Consider the following 13,695-nt stretch of genomic DNA (forward strand, 5'->3'; position numbering starts at 1 on the left):
CCCACCTGACCGCGTCACCGGCGGCCCAGTCCAGCGTTCCCATTGACCAGTAGGTCCACGCCGCCCGCGCGCCAGGCGGGGGCGGGGGCAGGGGCGGAGGCAGGGAGGGACGCCCCGGCGCGCGCCCGGCCCCAGGCTCCGCCCCCTTCCAGGCCCCGCACGCGCCCACTTAGGGGAGCCGCGGGCCGGGGGCCGCTGGGGGGAGGAGAGGCAGCTCCGCGCGCGCCGCCGCCAGCTGACGCGGTCCCCTGCGCGCGCGCCTCCCCTGGCCCCCGCCCCTCCCCGTCCCGGGGGCCCGGTGCGCGGCCCTGCTGACGTCAGCGGGCGGCTTGCGGTGCGGGGTGCGCAGAGCCGCTGGCGCACTCGCGCGCTGCGCTCGCCCCCTCCCCCGCCCGGGCTGTGGCGCGCGCACTCGCTTGCTCTCCCTTCATTTTTTTCTCCCCTCCCTTCCAGCCTCTCTCCCTCTCTCTCTCTCTCTCTCTCTCCCTCTCCCTCTCGAGCTCCCGCTGCCCGCGGCTCCCTCGCGCTCTCCCTCTCTCTCCGGTAGCCTTCACCGAGCGATGCGAGCTTTGGGAGACAGCGACGCCGCCTCCCGTTAGAGACCTGCCCCCCGCCCCGGCCCGGCCCCCTGCCCAGCCCTGCTCTGCGCGCGGGGGTCGGCAAAGGCGCCGCGGACGCACCGTCGGCTGAGGACCCGCGATGCACATGCACTAGCAGCACCCCCTCACTCACTCCCTCCACACCCCGCGCCGCCGCCGCCTCCTCCTCCTCCTCCGGCAGCAGCGGCAGAAGGACCCACCCTGCCCCCCACCCCACCCTCCGCCGGCTCCGGCTGCGGCTCCTGCCTCAACTATTATTTTATTTATTTTGGGTCGTGCACAAGCCTCAGTGCCTGCAGCCCGCGCCTCCTCGGACCGCGGGCGCCTCCTCCCTTGGCCCCGGAGCCCCAGACCCCGGCCACCTTCGTCTCGACACCCCTAGAGCCCGCCAGCTGCCGCGAGCCTCCGCGCTGGAATCTTGTTAGCGGCTGTCTTTTTGGGGGGTTCTGGTTTCCCGACATTTTTGTTTTCGGCCAAGGGAAGGATATCGTGGTTTTTTTCCCCTTTGAGCCCAGGCTCTGCTCTCTGGGGGGGGTGGGGGGCGCGCCGAGCCGGGGAGCCGTGCCAGCCGAGTCGTGCGGGCTGTGGCAGGGAAGGGGCCACCATGGGATGTACTCTGAGCGCAGAGGAGAGAGCCGCCCTCGAGCGGAGCAAGGCGATTGAGAAAAACCTCAAAGAGGATGGCATCAGCGCCGCCAAAGACGTGAAATTACTCCTGCTGGGTAAGGACCGGGGCTGCCACCCCCATCTCCCGACCCCGGCCACTCCGCACCCACCTCCACCTGCTCTCCCACCCTATTCGTGCCTGGGAAGACCTGGTCCCCGATTTGGCACCACTGTGTGCCTAGGATCGTCCACCCTCTCGCCTGCCTTATCCCCATGCCCCCCCCCCCACTTCCCCTAAGCTGACACTCACCAGTTTTTCCCCCTGTCTGTCCCAACAGGGGCTGGAGAATCAGGAAAAAGCACCATTGTGAAGCAGATGAAGTAAGTCCCTGTGGTCTTGGGATTTGTACTTTTATTAATAATTTTTTGTCATTTGTATTACCTTGCTCATTCTACATTGCTCTCCAGGCCTGGTTTCTGATTCGCACATACATACACACACACACACACACACACACACACCCCTACCTGGATTTGACTCCCCTCCCCCCCGCCCTACGTTGGTTCTGGGTCCTCCACCCCAACTCCCAGGTGGGTGGGTTTTTTTTTTTTTTTTTTTTGCCGGTGGGGGGGGGGGGAATGGAGCGCCTGTAGTTGTATGAATGACAGTGTCCGCCATATTGATCAGAACATCACACTATTGGCATGATTATGATCATTACTCTTCGTGGGTGTATCACTACCTTCATTTCTATCTCTGTCTCTGTTTCATTCTGTACTTCTCTCTCCTCCTCCCTCCACCCGCCCCCCCCTCCATTTCCACGTCCTTAATCTCACTTGCCCCTGCTCTTCTACTGGGGCAGTGATTTTGAACTTGACTAAAAGATGGAGGGGACCCAGCCCTAGGCTGGGGTGGAGGATCAGTGTCTGCTGTTCAGGGATTTGGTGCTGAATTGGAGGTTGTGGTTTCTCACCCCCCCTCGCCCCCCCCCAAAAGGACTAGGGTTAGGAAGGGGTTTGTGGTAGGGAAGGGGTATGGTGGTAGGGAAGGAGATGGGTTTCCAAGCAGATGTGACTGGCACAGCTGTATCCAAGGCAGAGGTGGAAGAGGGATGCTGGTTGAGGCTGAATGCCAGTCCCTTACTTCCCCTCCCGGCCCCCTGCCCATCCCCCCCCCCCCCAGCGTTGGCTCTTCTGATAGGGGCAGTTTTCCTTCACTCAGTGGCCTTTATCAATGTATTCATTTACACTCTGCATAGGCCATTTTCCTTGTAATGTACCCACAATGCGGATTTCAGGCCCCACTTGGCCGCCCCCTTCTGCCTAAGATATCAGTTTCCCCTCCTAATTAACTGGGGGTGGATTTGAGTGATGGTTGAAAATTTAAACAAAATGGGATATTCCTTCCCTTCCACACTTTCTCAGTAAGGAGCCTCGCCCCTCCTTCCCACTCTCAGGCTTGCTTCTTGCCCCATCCACTCGGCGATTCCTGGTGAGCCCACAGGAAGCTTTGCTTGGGAGGGGGTGGCCTGCGGGGAAGGGGTGTGCGCCCTCACGGCCTCCTGGCCCTGCTGCTTCCGTTGGGCTGTCAGTTCGGGACTGAGGAGTTCGTTAAGACCGTTTAGCGAAGGATTCCACGTCGCTTTGCTGTGACACCTTCGTGCACACACAGCTCCTAATTAGGGGTTGCTGTGCAGTAAACAAAAATGATTATTTTTCAACTTGACAGAATAGCTGAAGTAATTGCATCCTGTAGGAAAACAATGGAAAATTAAAACCCCTTTCGCGGAAAGGTGGGTGGGAGACGAAGCATGCTTGCGGTTTCAGAACCAAGATGCAAAAAATCTTGCATGTGTAACAGGCATGACAAGCGGGTTCTAGGCGGCGCCATGATGGTAGGGAGTAGCGACTCAGAGACAATTTCCCCACGTCTGCCTGACATATTCTTATTTTCGTTCGAGAGCTCCCTGGGGCTTTCTTTGCAGAGGCCCCCTCGGCTCGCCGCACCCCTCTGAGCCACGGGTAATTTGGCCTGGGGCTTCTCTGGAGCTTGTGCAGCCCAAATGGATGGGGAGGCGGGGCCTGGGGAATTGCTCTTTGCAACAAGGTGCATGTTGCATCTTCCTGGAGCCCTTGCAGGTCGGTAAATGCGAGCAGCGCCACCCCTCTCTCCCAGAGGGGGATGTTTCAAAACTTCAGAAGTCTGTAATCTGCAGTGGTGGCCTCAAAACCGGGTAGAAGCCCCAGCCACCGGGGCTGGGTGAGGTTTCAGGCGTTGCGAGTGGTGGACAGCGCCCAGCTGAGGCCGGAAAAGTCGATGGGGCTCTGCTCGGTGGCGCTCGGCTAGGCTCGGTGCGGACTGGGCGCGGGGCTCGGAGGGATTCGGCAGTGTTCGGAACGGAGTCGGGGCTCCGGCGGAGAGAACCGAGCCGCTTCGGAGGGGGCCGGAGGCATTCGGAAAGGCTCGGGGAAGGGGGTGGGGGTAGTCTGCAAATTAACTTTCCATCCAGCAAGGCAACTCCTTACCTGCTTTTTTCCCCCCGAATGTGTCCCATAAATTAGGTTGATTTAATAAGAAGTTTAAAAATACATACCGAGTCCCCCAAAGGGTACGTCGCCTTTTTTATTCAAAGAGAGCTGAGTTCTCTGAGGAAATAGGTGTGCCATTTTAGAATGAAAATTCCTAATTATATACTGGGGCAGGAAATCTTAAATGAAGGCTGCATGTAAGCTTTTCCGGGGAAAGTCTTATGTGTCTTATGTTTAGTTACACTGAGGAGGGGGAAAAAGTCAAGCCTTTGATGTTTGAGATGGTTAAATCAGATATCAGCATTTCTTCTCTTTCCCCTGTACCCCCTACTCCCCACTTGTCTTACTCCCACAGGACATATTTTTGGAGAAAAATGTCAGACAAAACTGAGATTTTATAAGTAAAACTATTAATTTTTTTTAAAAATACACCAACTCTTTAGGAAATAGGCTAGGTTTGTTCAAAAGGTCAGTGTAAAAGATTTCTGGCCGTGTAAATTTTGCTGCAAGGGACCCTGCCATCCTGCCCTCCTGAAGCATTCATGAATGGTAGCTTTTTCTGTGAGCCCTCCAGCTTGGCTGGAAATAAATCAGATCAGGGCCTTGTGCCAAGCTGGATGCAGGACTTGTTTTATTAACCACAAAATGTGGGATTGGTGTCACTGTATCCTAGTGACAAATTCTTTTGAGTCCTCCCTTGCAGAGATGATTTTCCCAATCGCCACTTGACTGAGAGTTACTTGAGTCAGGAGACCTGTACTGTGGGTGGGGTGAGGCCCAAAAATCTGGGTGACATTTGCAGAAAGCACTTCTGGACTTCCCTGTGTAGTGGGATTGGTGACCAAGCTATCAGGCCATATGTATGAATTAATTTAGATGCTGTTTTATTTCACCTGGATAATGAAATTAGAGTTCTGCATGGGTGATTGCCCTGTGAGAATTTGATGATTTCCTAATAGGGTCTGGGGTTTAATAGCTCCTGTTGGATTGAGAGAAAGAATATTGATATTCAGATTTCTCCAGATCCTTTTAAATCAGCATTTCCAGAAGAGCAAAGAGCCATTCCTTTGAGCCTGTATTCTCAACTGTGTGTTGTGACGTACTGATTGGAAGGAATAGGCTTCCATATATAAATAGTAAGTGAAGTTATATGACAAAGGACTGAATAGTAGATGCTGCTCAGAACAAAGTATTAACACCCACTTCAGGCTAAGAACGTTGCAGGGAGACTGACCTTTGAAATTCTTTCGCTTGATGCATGTTATAGTGGGAAACCTCCATCCATTTAAGAGGTGCCACAGATTAAACCATCATTTTCAAAGCCCGATCCTTAATGCTTGATTAAAAGTTTCTTTTGAACATAGCTTGCTGGGGTGTTTTTGTTTTGTTTTGTTTTGTTTTCCTTTGTATAGGTGATCATGAGTTAGCCTTTGGGAGCTCTGTGTCAGACAACATTTCAGTACTGAGAAATAAACAACGATCATTGACACAGCACAAACAAAATTTTACACACACCATGAGTAATCAGTGACCTTTTTCAATACATGGTATTTACATAATTCTGCTCATTAGGAGGCCGGGACCTCACCTACGATATGGCCTCATCATTTTTGCAATCCGTGGGACACTTTATTCAGACTAATCAAAAATTTAAAAGGAGGTATTAATTTTATTTAATTACCAAAACACTTACAAAGAGCTCTCCTGAAGAATCATATTTTATGAAGTGTGGAAGGAACAGAAATATCATTTTAAGGGACTTCCCACTTTGTGCCGTGACAACTGTTAGGGTTACGTACCTGATGAAAACAAAAAAACGAAAGAACTCGTGGAGTTGCTGTAGGTACCACAGTTCACCCTCATTTGAGGTGTTGAGTTGTCTGTGATGTCACACTCAGGCTGTCTGCTTCTGGAGCAGTAAGTGGATTTTAGGAAGACAGAGAGTTGAAAGGTGGCACTGAGGCGTGGCCTGCAACCTGCTGGCTTTATATATAAATGGACACAGTAAAATGGGGTACTTGGGGTGTGTGCTTTTTCCCAAAATGCTTGCTCGGTGCCACTGTAAAATAAATGGCAGGATTTTCCAGGTGAAGATGTCCTTTCTCATACAAATATCCCAGCCCATACGGCAGGTTCTGATTCTGAGGACAGACCCCATCCTGCTGGGGCAGGGGGTCTTCAGTCGTCACCTGCCACCAAAGGCTGGAGGTGTCCTCCCACCACCTGACCCTGCCTTTGTAACTTGGGTGTCTCTGCCTTTGTAGCTTACGTTCACAGCAAGTCCGTGTTCATCCCGCACGCTGCCATGCAGCACCTGTATTAAGTGGCAGTCATGTGTGGAAGGGAATGACCACGTGCAGCCATTACTCTATAAAGGGCAGCTGTCTAAAAGGGCGTTTCCTGCACATCCCCGAAGGGTCCCACATGGTCCTACGTGGAGGCAGCACTCTGGAGAGCTACTCTTCTTAGAGCAGCTCTTCTTCCTACTTGTTAGTTCTGGAGTCCTCTCTTTGGCTGCTTTGCCCTTCCCCCTTCCTCCTATCTCCATGTTTATTCAAATGGATGCACCTTGCTCTCTGGAGACCGCGTGAGCGCAAACAGAATGTCAGATCAAGTAGCAGACGAGTTCTCCTTTGCTGATGGATGGTGCTTTCTCCCTGCTTACTGTTCACTGAGCTGTAAATACCAACAGACCTTCCTGCCAGAAGAGTAGTAAACGGTCCACCTGATCTCAGGAATCAGCCGCAGAACTCCTGAACCCCAGTTACCTGTTGGACTCTGAAGTAGAACGTGTCTGCTTGTCGAAAGGGTTGCTCCTGACTAGATTAAATGCATGAGGCTTCATTCTGGATCGACATGGTTCTCACAGATTCCGGAGTTGCTGTTCTCTCGGTGTGGGACTAGGTTAGATGCGCAATGCTCAGAGTCAGAGTACGGTCTTGTTTCTCTAGCACTTGGAACTCCCCAGATAGTGGCGTGCTCCTCAGAGTGCCACATCTGCTAAAGATAGGACAGGTCACTCGTGTTCTTCAGTGACTCACAGTACCCTATCTCTGTTCACACTGGAGATTCAATATGAGCAGAATACGGTCCTGGTTTTCTGACATGTGGTCAGTCCATCTGGATGCAGGGACTTGATTTCCTGTCTCCCAGGGTGTCTTCAGGCTCTCATTTCTTATGAAGCTAGACAGACCATTATCACAAGAGCCACATCGTGATCTGAAAGGCAATAGGCAAGCTGGGAAAAGGATGATTTCAAAATGAGAAAACATTTTGGAAAAGGTTACCCCCAGACTTGATACTGGCAAAGAAGAACTTTTGATGTTGACAAAAAACACCTCTGTGTGTTCACATACTACATGAATTTAAGAACAGCGGGCACTATGGATAGGGCACTTTACCTTATGGACTGCATCACTGTAAACAGCTTAACGGTGCTCAGATGATCTCCATTCTAAGAATTTCTTTAAATTTGCATCACATTCTTATATTATCCTGTGCTTCTTGCTCATACACAATACTGGCTAGAAAAGAAACCATCTAACAAATCCGGCATTAGCATAGAGGGATAGGAGAGGAAGGAGCAGTGGCCTGTTACTGGTTTGAGCAAATAACTGGTTTTGTTTTTTAGAGAAGCCGTTTAGCATGCTTCTCTAAAACTGACAGGTGATTAGGAGCACGGACTCCGTAACCAGGCTACCTGGCTTCAAATCTGCTCTGCCACTAACTTGGTGTGTGACCTTAAACAAGTTACTTAACTTTTTGTACTTCAGTTTCTTTGCCTGTAAAATGGGGCTGATAATAAAAATACCTAATAGAGTTGTTGGGAGCAGTAAATAATGTAGTGTATGAAATGCCCATATAACAGTGTTCTAAAAATCATTATACAAATGTCAGCTCTAGTTTTTATTCCTTTGACTGATTAGTGGGTGTTCCTTTCCCATATGGAGTTCTCTTCTGAAGTATGTGGGCCTTACCTTCCTTGAGAGCCAGAAGGGGAGTGCTGCGGTTTATGCTCATGGCTTCTTCCCCTTGCCTGCTCTGCACGCCGTTATATAACACACTGTGTTGTCATAACTGATGTGACATTTTTGATGGTGCAGCTGCTTCAGCCCATGAGGCTGGAGTGATATTACAAAGAGTGGGAAAGAGCACTGAACTTGGAGTCAAGACAAGTGGCTCTCCCCCTGCCTCTCTGAGGGGGGGAATAGCTGCCCCCAGCTAGTTCCCTGTTCTGACCAGTCCGTGAAATTGGGAACTTTGATGAGAGGTTCTAAACATAAAAGCATCAATTACAGTTCCATCCTGCAGGGGTCGGGGGTACCTGTGAAAGCTCTTTGAAGGCCAAGAGAATTGCTGAATAGCAACCTCAACCACAAAGCTTTGTCAGCCAAGAAAGTCCTAGTCCTGAGAGGCATTTTGAGGAAACCACCTCTAACCAAACTTTTCATGCAGATGTGGTTCTCAAACCAAAGAGGAGGATCTAAAAGTATCCTGTTAGTAAAAAAAAGGATGTTTCTGGGAGGAGAGCCCCAGTGACATGTTAGAGGGAGAAGTGGTTTGTCTGTGGCTTCCAGGATTCTTAGAAATGGAGACAGCCTGGCTCTACCAGGGATGGCTGCAGGTAAAGGAACTTGCCTGGGGTCAGGTCCCTCAGATCCAGGGACTAGGAGATTTGCAGATCGGTAAAAGGGGAGGATAAGGAGAACTGTGTTTTAAATTTTGACTCATTTCTCTAATTTGACTTTGGACAGGTCATTTAGACCCTGTGGGCCTCAGTTTGTTCATCTCTTAAATAGAACGTGGGCTTTCACCACAGAATTTCTCAGGCCTCTTTCAGGTTTCTAGCTCTAAGATCCAGTAAATGCAAAGAGAAACCTAGAAGCCTGAAATGCAAGGGGGAATAGTGGGAGTATTTACCGCCCACAGCTTTTATCTGCTGAGCCATCTTTAGTTCTAATTTTCTTTACAGAGAAGAGGAAAAACATTGTGCTTTTCATAGCACAAAAAAAATTAAAGTAAAATAAAATCCTCCAAGGCTAATAGTCAGTGCCCTGAATTTGTCCCCCTACTCACTTAATTTCTCAACCAAGAAGGAAGAAAGAGAAAGGGAATAGCATGTCAGGATAGTACATGGCTAAGAACTTACCCTGGATTCTCTGTCTACATCATAGCCAACTGAGAGGTTTTCTATGGAAAATTGTTACTTTTTAGGGACAGCTTCCTTGTGCCATAAAATCAACCCTGGGTCACCTGCCTCCAGGATCTCAGAGCACTAACTATATATTGTCAATTAATTATGTATGTAATAGATCTGTCTTCTTTGCTGGCCTCAGTGCCCCTTCCTTACCACAGCTCCCTAAAGCAGGGATGGTGATTTATTTTTGCTCATAATACAGCCCTGAGCCCAATGTCTGACACACAGGAGGTGCTTCATAAATGCTTGATAAGTGAAGAGAAGAGAAAGAAATGAGGTTCACAATGAACTCAAACTCACTTGTACATAAGCCAGAATAATAAATAATATTGGAAGACTTTGATGATCATAGCATTCATAATTTTCAATGCAATCCATTATCCTCTCTTTTTTTTCCCCTCACATCAACCTATGAGGAAAAATAGCCATCAACTCCCAGCTTACAGATGAAGGAGTGAGGCTCAGAATTTGGGTGGCTTGCTCAAAGCCGCACAGCTTTGTAAGTGACAGTGATGTATTTAGACCATGATGTGGTTACTTCCAAAGCCCATGTCCTTTCCGTTCTAACCCTATGGGGTTCTTTCTAGACCACCACCAGTGTGGGCAGGCTAGAGCTGGCAGACGGGACCCAGTACCCATCAGCAGCTTTGGCTGAAGATAGGGGCTGAGAGAATAGCAGGTATTTGATTGGTGCTGAGTTCCTTTTGGAAATGGAGGTGGTAGCCGTCCTCACATTTGACACTGATTCTGACACCAGCTTGTTCCCCAGCCACCATCTGGACAGCTCCTGAAATCATTTGCTGGTGCTGCCTCGGAAGTGTGGGCTCTTTGTGGGTGGCAGGAGAGAGAAGCTACCACTGAAGACTTTGGCTTTGGTAGAAGCAGGTGGTTCGGAGGAGACTTGGGAAAGACAAAATAGTGTATATACAGCCTTTCAACCATCCATCCATCCATCTATCCTTCAGTCAATCTGTCTTTCCATCCATAAGTATTTACTGAGCATCTACTGATTCACTGGACATGTACAGGGTGTCATGGAAGTAGAGAGGAAGGTCTAGGTCCCTGCCCTTCAGGAACTTAGCCCAAAGGGAGTGACATGTAAAAGATGATTATACTTCAGATCAGGAAGCCCATGAGGATGAAGGGCACCATCTCTAGGCAGGAAGTTCAGGGAGAAGGTGGCCTATGGACTGAGTCTTAAAAATGGAAGGTAGCTAGCCAGGTGGAAAAAAGGAATGCCAGGCAGAGGGACCAACATGTGAAAAAAGCTCTAAGATATGTCAGCACATGGAGCAGGATGGGAGTGTAAAATAACTCAGTTTGATTAGAGCATAGCCTCTAAGAGGACTGTCAGAGATGAAGGAGGTAAGAGGAAACCGAGATAGACCATGAAGCTTCTTGTCGATGTGCTAAGGACTTCAGATTTTATTCTAAGTACAATAAGATGCCACCAGGAGGGTTTTTTATTTGTTTGTTTTGTTTTGTTTTTTACTGAAGTGCAATTGACAACATTATATTACGTCCAGAGGTTCAATGTAGTGACTTGATATTTGCATAAATTGCAAGATGATCACCACAGTAAGCCCAGTTAACATCCATCACCACACATAGTTACAGATTTTTTTTTCTTGTGATGAGAACTTTCGAGACCCATAAGGGTCTAAGGAAATGGGTGGCAGGGTCATTTCTTGCACTTGAAAAGGATCACATATGTGGACTAGAGAGAGAGTCATGCCCAGAGGTTAAAAGACCAGGCAGAAAGTTATTTTTGTGATCCAGGTGGGAAAAGTTTAAAAAGTAACTTGAAGCAGTGGAATGGGAAGAGGAAACAGACTAGAGATACTGGGGGAATGGGAAAATTGAACTTATTTGATAATCAGGTGGAAGTGCATTGGGGAGGAATTTCATTTTATTTATTTATTTTTAAAATTGTATTTACTTATTTAATAGAGAGTGAGCAAGCACAAACGGTGGGGAGGAGTGGGGGAGAAGGAGAAGCAGACTCCCCACTGAGCAGAAAGCCCAATGTGGGATTTGATCCCAGGACCATGAGATCATGACCCAAGCCAAAGGCAGACGCCTAACCAACTGAGCCACCCAGGCATCCTGAGGAATTTCATTTTAAAGGATATAGACAAGGGGGAGCCTGGTTGGCTCAGTCAGAAAAGATGTGACTCTTGATCTCAGGGTTGTGAGTTTGAGCCCCACACTGGGTGAAGTGATTACTTAGAAAATAAAATAAAATCTTTAAAAATAAATAAAGAATACAGATACAAATGAGTTCAGGATTCCTAGTTGGGCTACTGGTGGGGTGGTAGTGCCATTTCCTGAGATGAGCAATGCAAGAGGGAGAGGGAAGGCCTGCAGAGAAAAATGATGACTGACTTTGTTCATGGTGGTGATTCTTGTGGATCATCTAAGTGGAGATCCCTGGCAGGCTGTCAGATATGTGGGGTAGGACGTAGGACACACCTGGGGAGAAGGGTCCGTGTGGGATTTTGTGCTACTGTGAGCAGTGGGAGCCACGAAAGTTCATCACCTCACCAGGCTAAGCGAAAAGGCAGAAGATGCAGCCCCCACAATACACATGCGCCCCAGCTCCAGGATGTGATAGTCATTTGGGAAGTGGAGCCTGTGAGGGAAACCAAGAAGGTGATGAGCTAAAGGACAGAAAGAAAACTGAAGTGGAGCAGCAGCATGTAAGCCAAGGAAGGAAGGAATTTCCAGAAGGAGGAGGCTGAATCAGATACTGCAGTAGTCAAATAGGCTGAAGCCTGACAGGTACCCAGCGGATCTGGGAAATTGTTGGTGAACTTGGCAAGAGCAGTCCCAGTGGAGTGGCAGGAGGAAAGCCAGATTGCAGTGGGCATTAAGTAAGTGGGACTGAGCATGTGGTGGCCATGAATGGAGACCCCCAGAAAAGAAAATGGGTTCTCGAAGGAGAGGGACAAAAGAAGGGAGAGAGGGAATAAGGTTGAGCAGGGGCTTTATTTTAATAGTTTGTTTGGTTAACATGGTGGGACCTGGTTCTGTTGAGAAGCAGGAAGGAAAGGGCCCATGTGGAGGGAGATGTTGAAGGTATAGGAAAGAAGTAGTAGAAGGAGCAGAGGATGGTTGGGCAAGCTGGTATTGACACGAATTTGTGTCATCTTCCCTGAGACTGCCAGAGGGCAGTGAGGCTAGTGAGTGCATGGAGAAATATTTGGAAGGGGGCATGATGGGGACAAGATGTTGAGGGGGTTCCTGCCTTCCCTATTATTATTGCTGAAGTGAGAAGAATTGAAAAAGCAATTGTGCTCCTTTACCGGGACACCAAAGCCTGGTAGTCTTTCTTTATTCAAACCTTTCATTTATTCATTTACCCAGTATATATCTAGCACCTGTTATGTGTTGGGCACCATTCTGGGTGCTTAGAGATTCAGTGGTGAACAAGTCAGGTGCCAGGGGACTCAGGCAATAACTTCATAAACAAATAGTCAGGCATTGTAATTGCAGACTGTGAAAATTTTTCTGGAGTCACACCTTTGAGTAAGACCTTATGCTGATCACCGAGGGATTCAATTCCTACCCTCAAGAGAGTTGAGTCAGTTGAAGGAGACAAATTGGTGCCATGAAGGCCCAGAAGAGGCAACGGTGGAGTCTGATTTGGACAACAGCTTAGGATCACACGTGCCTCAAGACAGCTAGGTGGAGAGATGAGAGTTCAGTGGATACCCATTGTTTTACCTTTTCCAGGCTGTTCCAGTGAGGCTGCCAGTCACTGCCCCCCTGCCACTGGAAGATAAGAAGTGGGTGTGTGACCCAGGCCTTGCCATTCACAAAATCACATTTTCCTGGCCATAGTGACTGGGGGATGGGATAAGACTCAGTCTAGGCCAGTCAGAGTCCTTCTTTGGAATTTGAGCTTCTTTAAGCTCTTCTTCTGGGATCCCAGCAAGATCCTCCCTGGGTTGGAATGATGAAAGCCTGGAGCTGTCCGGGGCCTTGTTTCCACGTCTCCTTTACTCTGTGAGGAGGAAGCTTGCTTATCATGGGAGAGACTGAGGTGTGAGGGAGGGAATGAAGAGAAGGCAGAATAAGACGAAGGAAGCCAGAAAGACATCTAATCTCTGAAGCTGGCTCTGTGAACCAGTAAATCCCTTTTTTTACGTAAACTAATTTCAGGTGGAATTGTTCCCTTGTCATCCAGGAAGAAGAAACAGTGTGAGCTAAGCCCAGAAGGAGGACTCAGACATGCAGGGCGCCATCAGGGAGCACTGGGCAATCATGTGACCAAAGGGCTTGTTGGGAATTTGAGGAACGGTGGTTAGAAAGGAAGAGCGAAGCTAGATTGTGGGGTTCCCAGACTGCCTTGCTAAGGTGCATATACTTAGAACATAGAGTAGTGTGCACTACCATCCATGGTAAGGTAGTAGGGTGCCAAGTCAGCAGAGCTTGAAGAGGAAGACCAGTAGAGATGCTGAAAAGCAGAGGGAGATTTTTGTAGTCTGAACTGGGAAATTGGAAGGAACCACAATGAGGAACTGGGTGGGGAAGAGATTGAGGGAGGCAGAATGGAGACCTGGTGTCTAGTTGAGCATGGGGAGAAGAAAGGAGATCAGACAAGTTCTCCCGGTTTTGAACCTGGATGTTAGAGTTTAGTGATGCCATCAAGTCAGGAGGCGTAGGACCAGGGAGTGGGGTAGTAGACAGAAGAGGGCAAGTCAAAGCACAAGGGCGAATTTTGGGTCCTTCCAGGATGACTTTTGTATTATGCTCACATCA

The 13,695-nt window shown here is 49.0% G+C and overlaps 1 protein-coding gene across 1 annotated transcript in view; it reads left to right on the forward strand.

Moving 5' to 3' along the window:
• The first annotated feature begins 447 nt into the window (after positions 1 to 447).
• GNAO1 (G protein subunit alpha o1) overlaps positions 448 to 13,695 on the forward strand; it is a 155,612-nt gene continuing 142,364 nt past the window's right edge. The window contains exons 1-2 of the mRNA XM_004744208.2: positions 448 to 1,321; positions 1,544 to 1,586. Of these exons, the coding sequence (XP_004744265.1) occupies positions 1,204 to 1,321; positions 1,544 to 1,586 (161 nt within the window). The 5' untranslated portion in view covers positions 448 to 1,203. The remainder of the gene's footprint in view (positions 1,322 to 1,543; positions 1,587 to 13,695) is intronic.

Source organism: Mustela putorius, unplaced genomic scaffold (genome assembly GCF_011764305.1).
Source record: "Mustela putorius furo isolate JIRA1106 unplaced genomic scaffold, ASM1176430v1.1 tig00000174_pilon_pilon_pilon, whole genome shotgun sequence".
NCBI classification, from domain to species: Eukaryota; Metazoa; Chordata; class Mammalia; order Carnivora; family Mustelidae; genus Mustela; species Mustela putorius.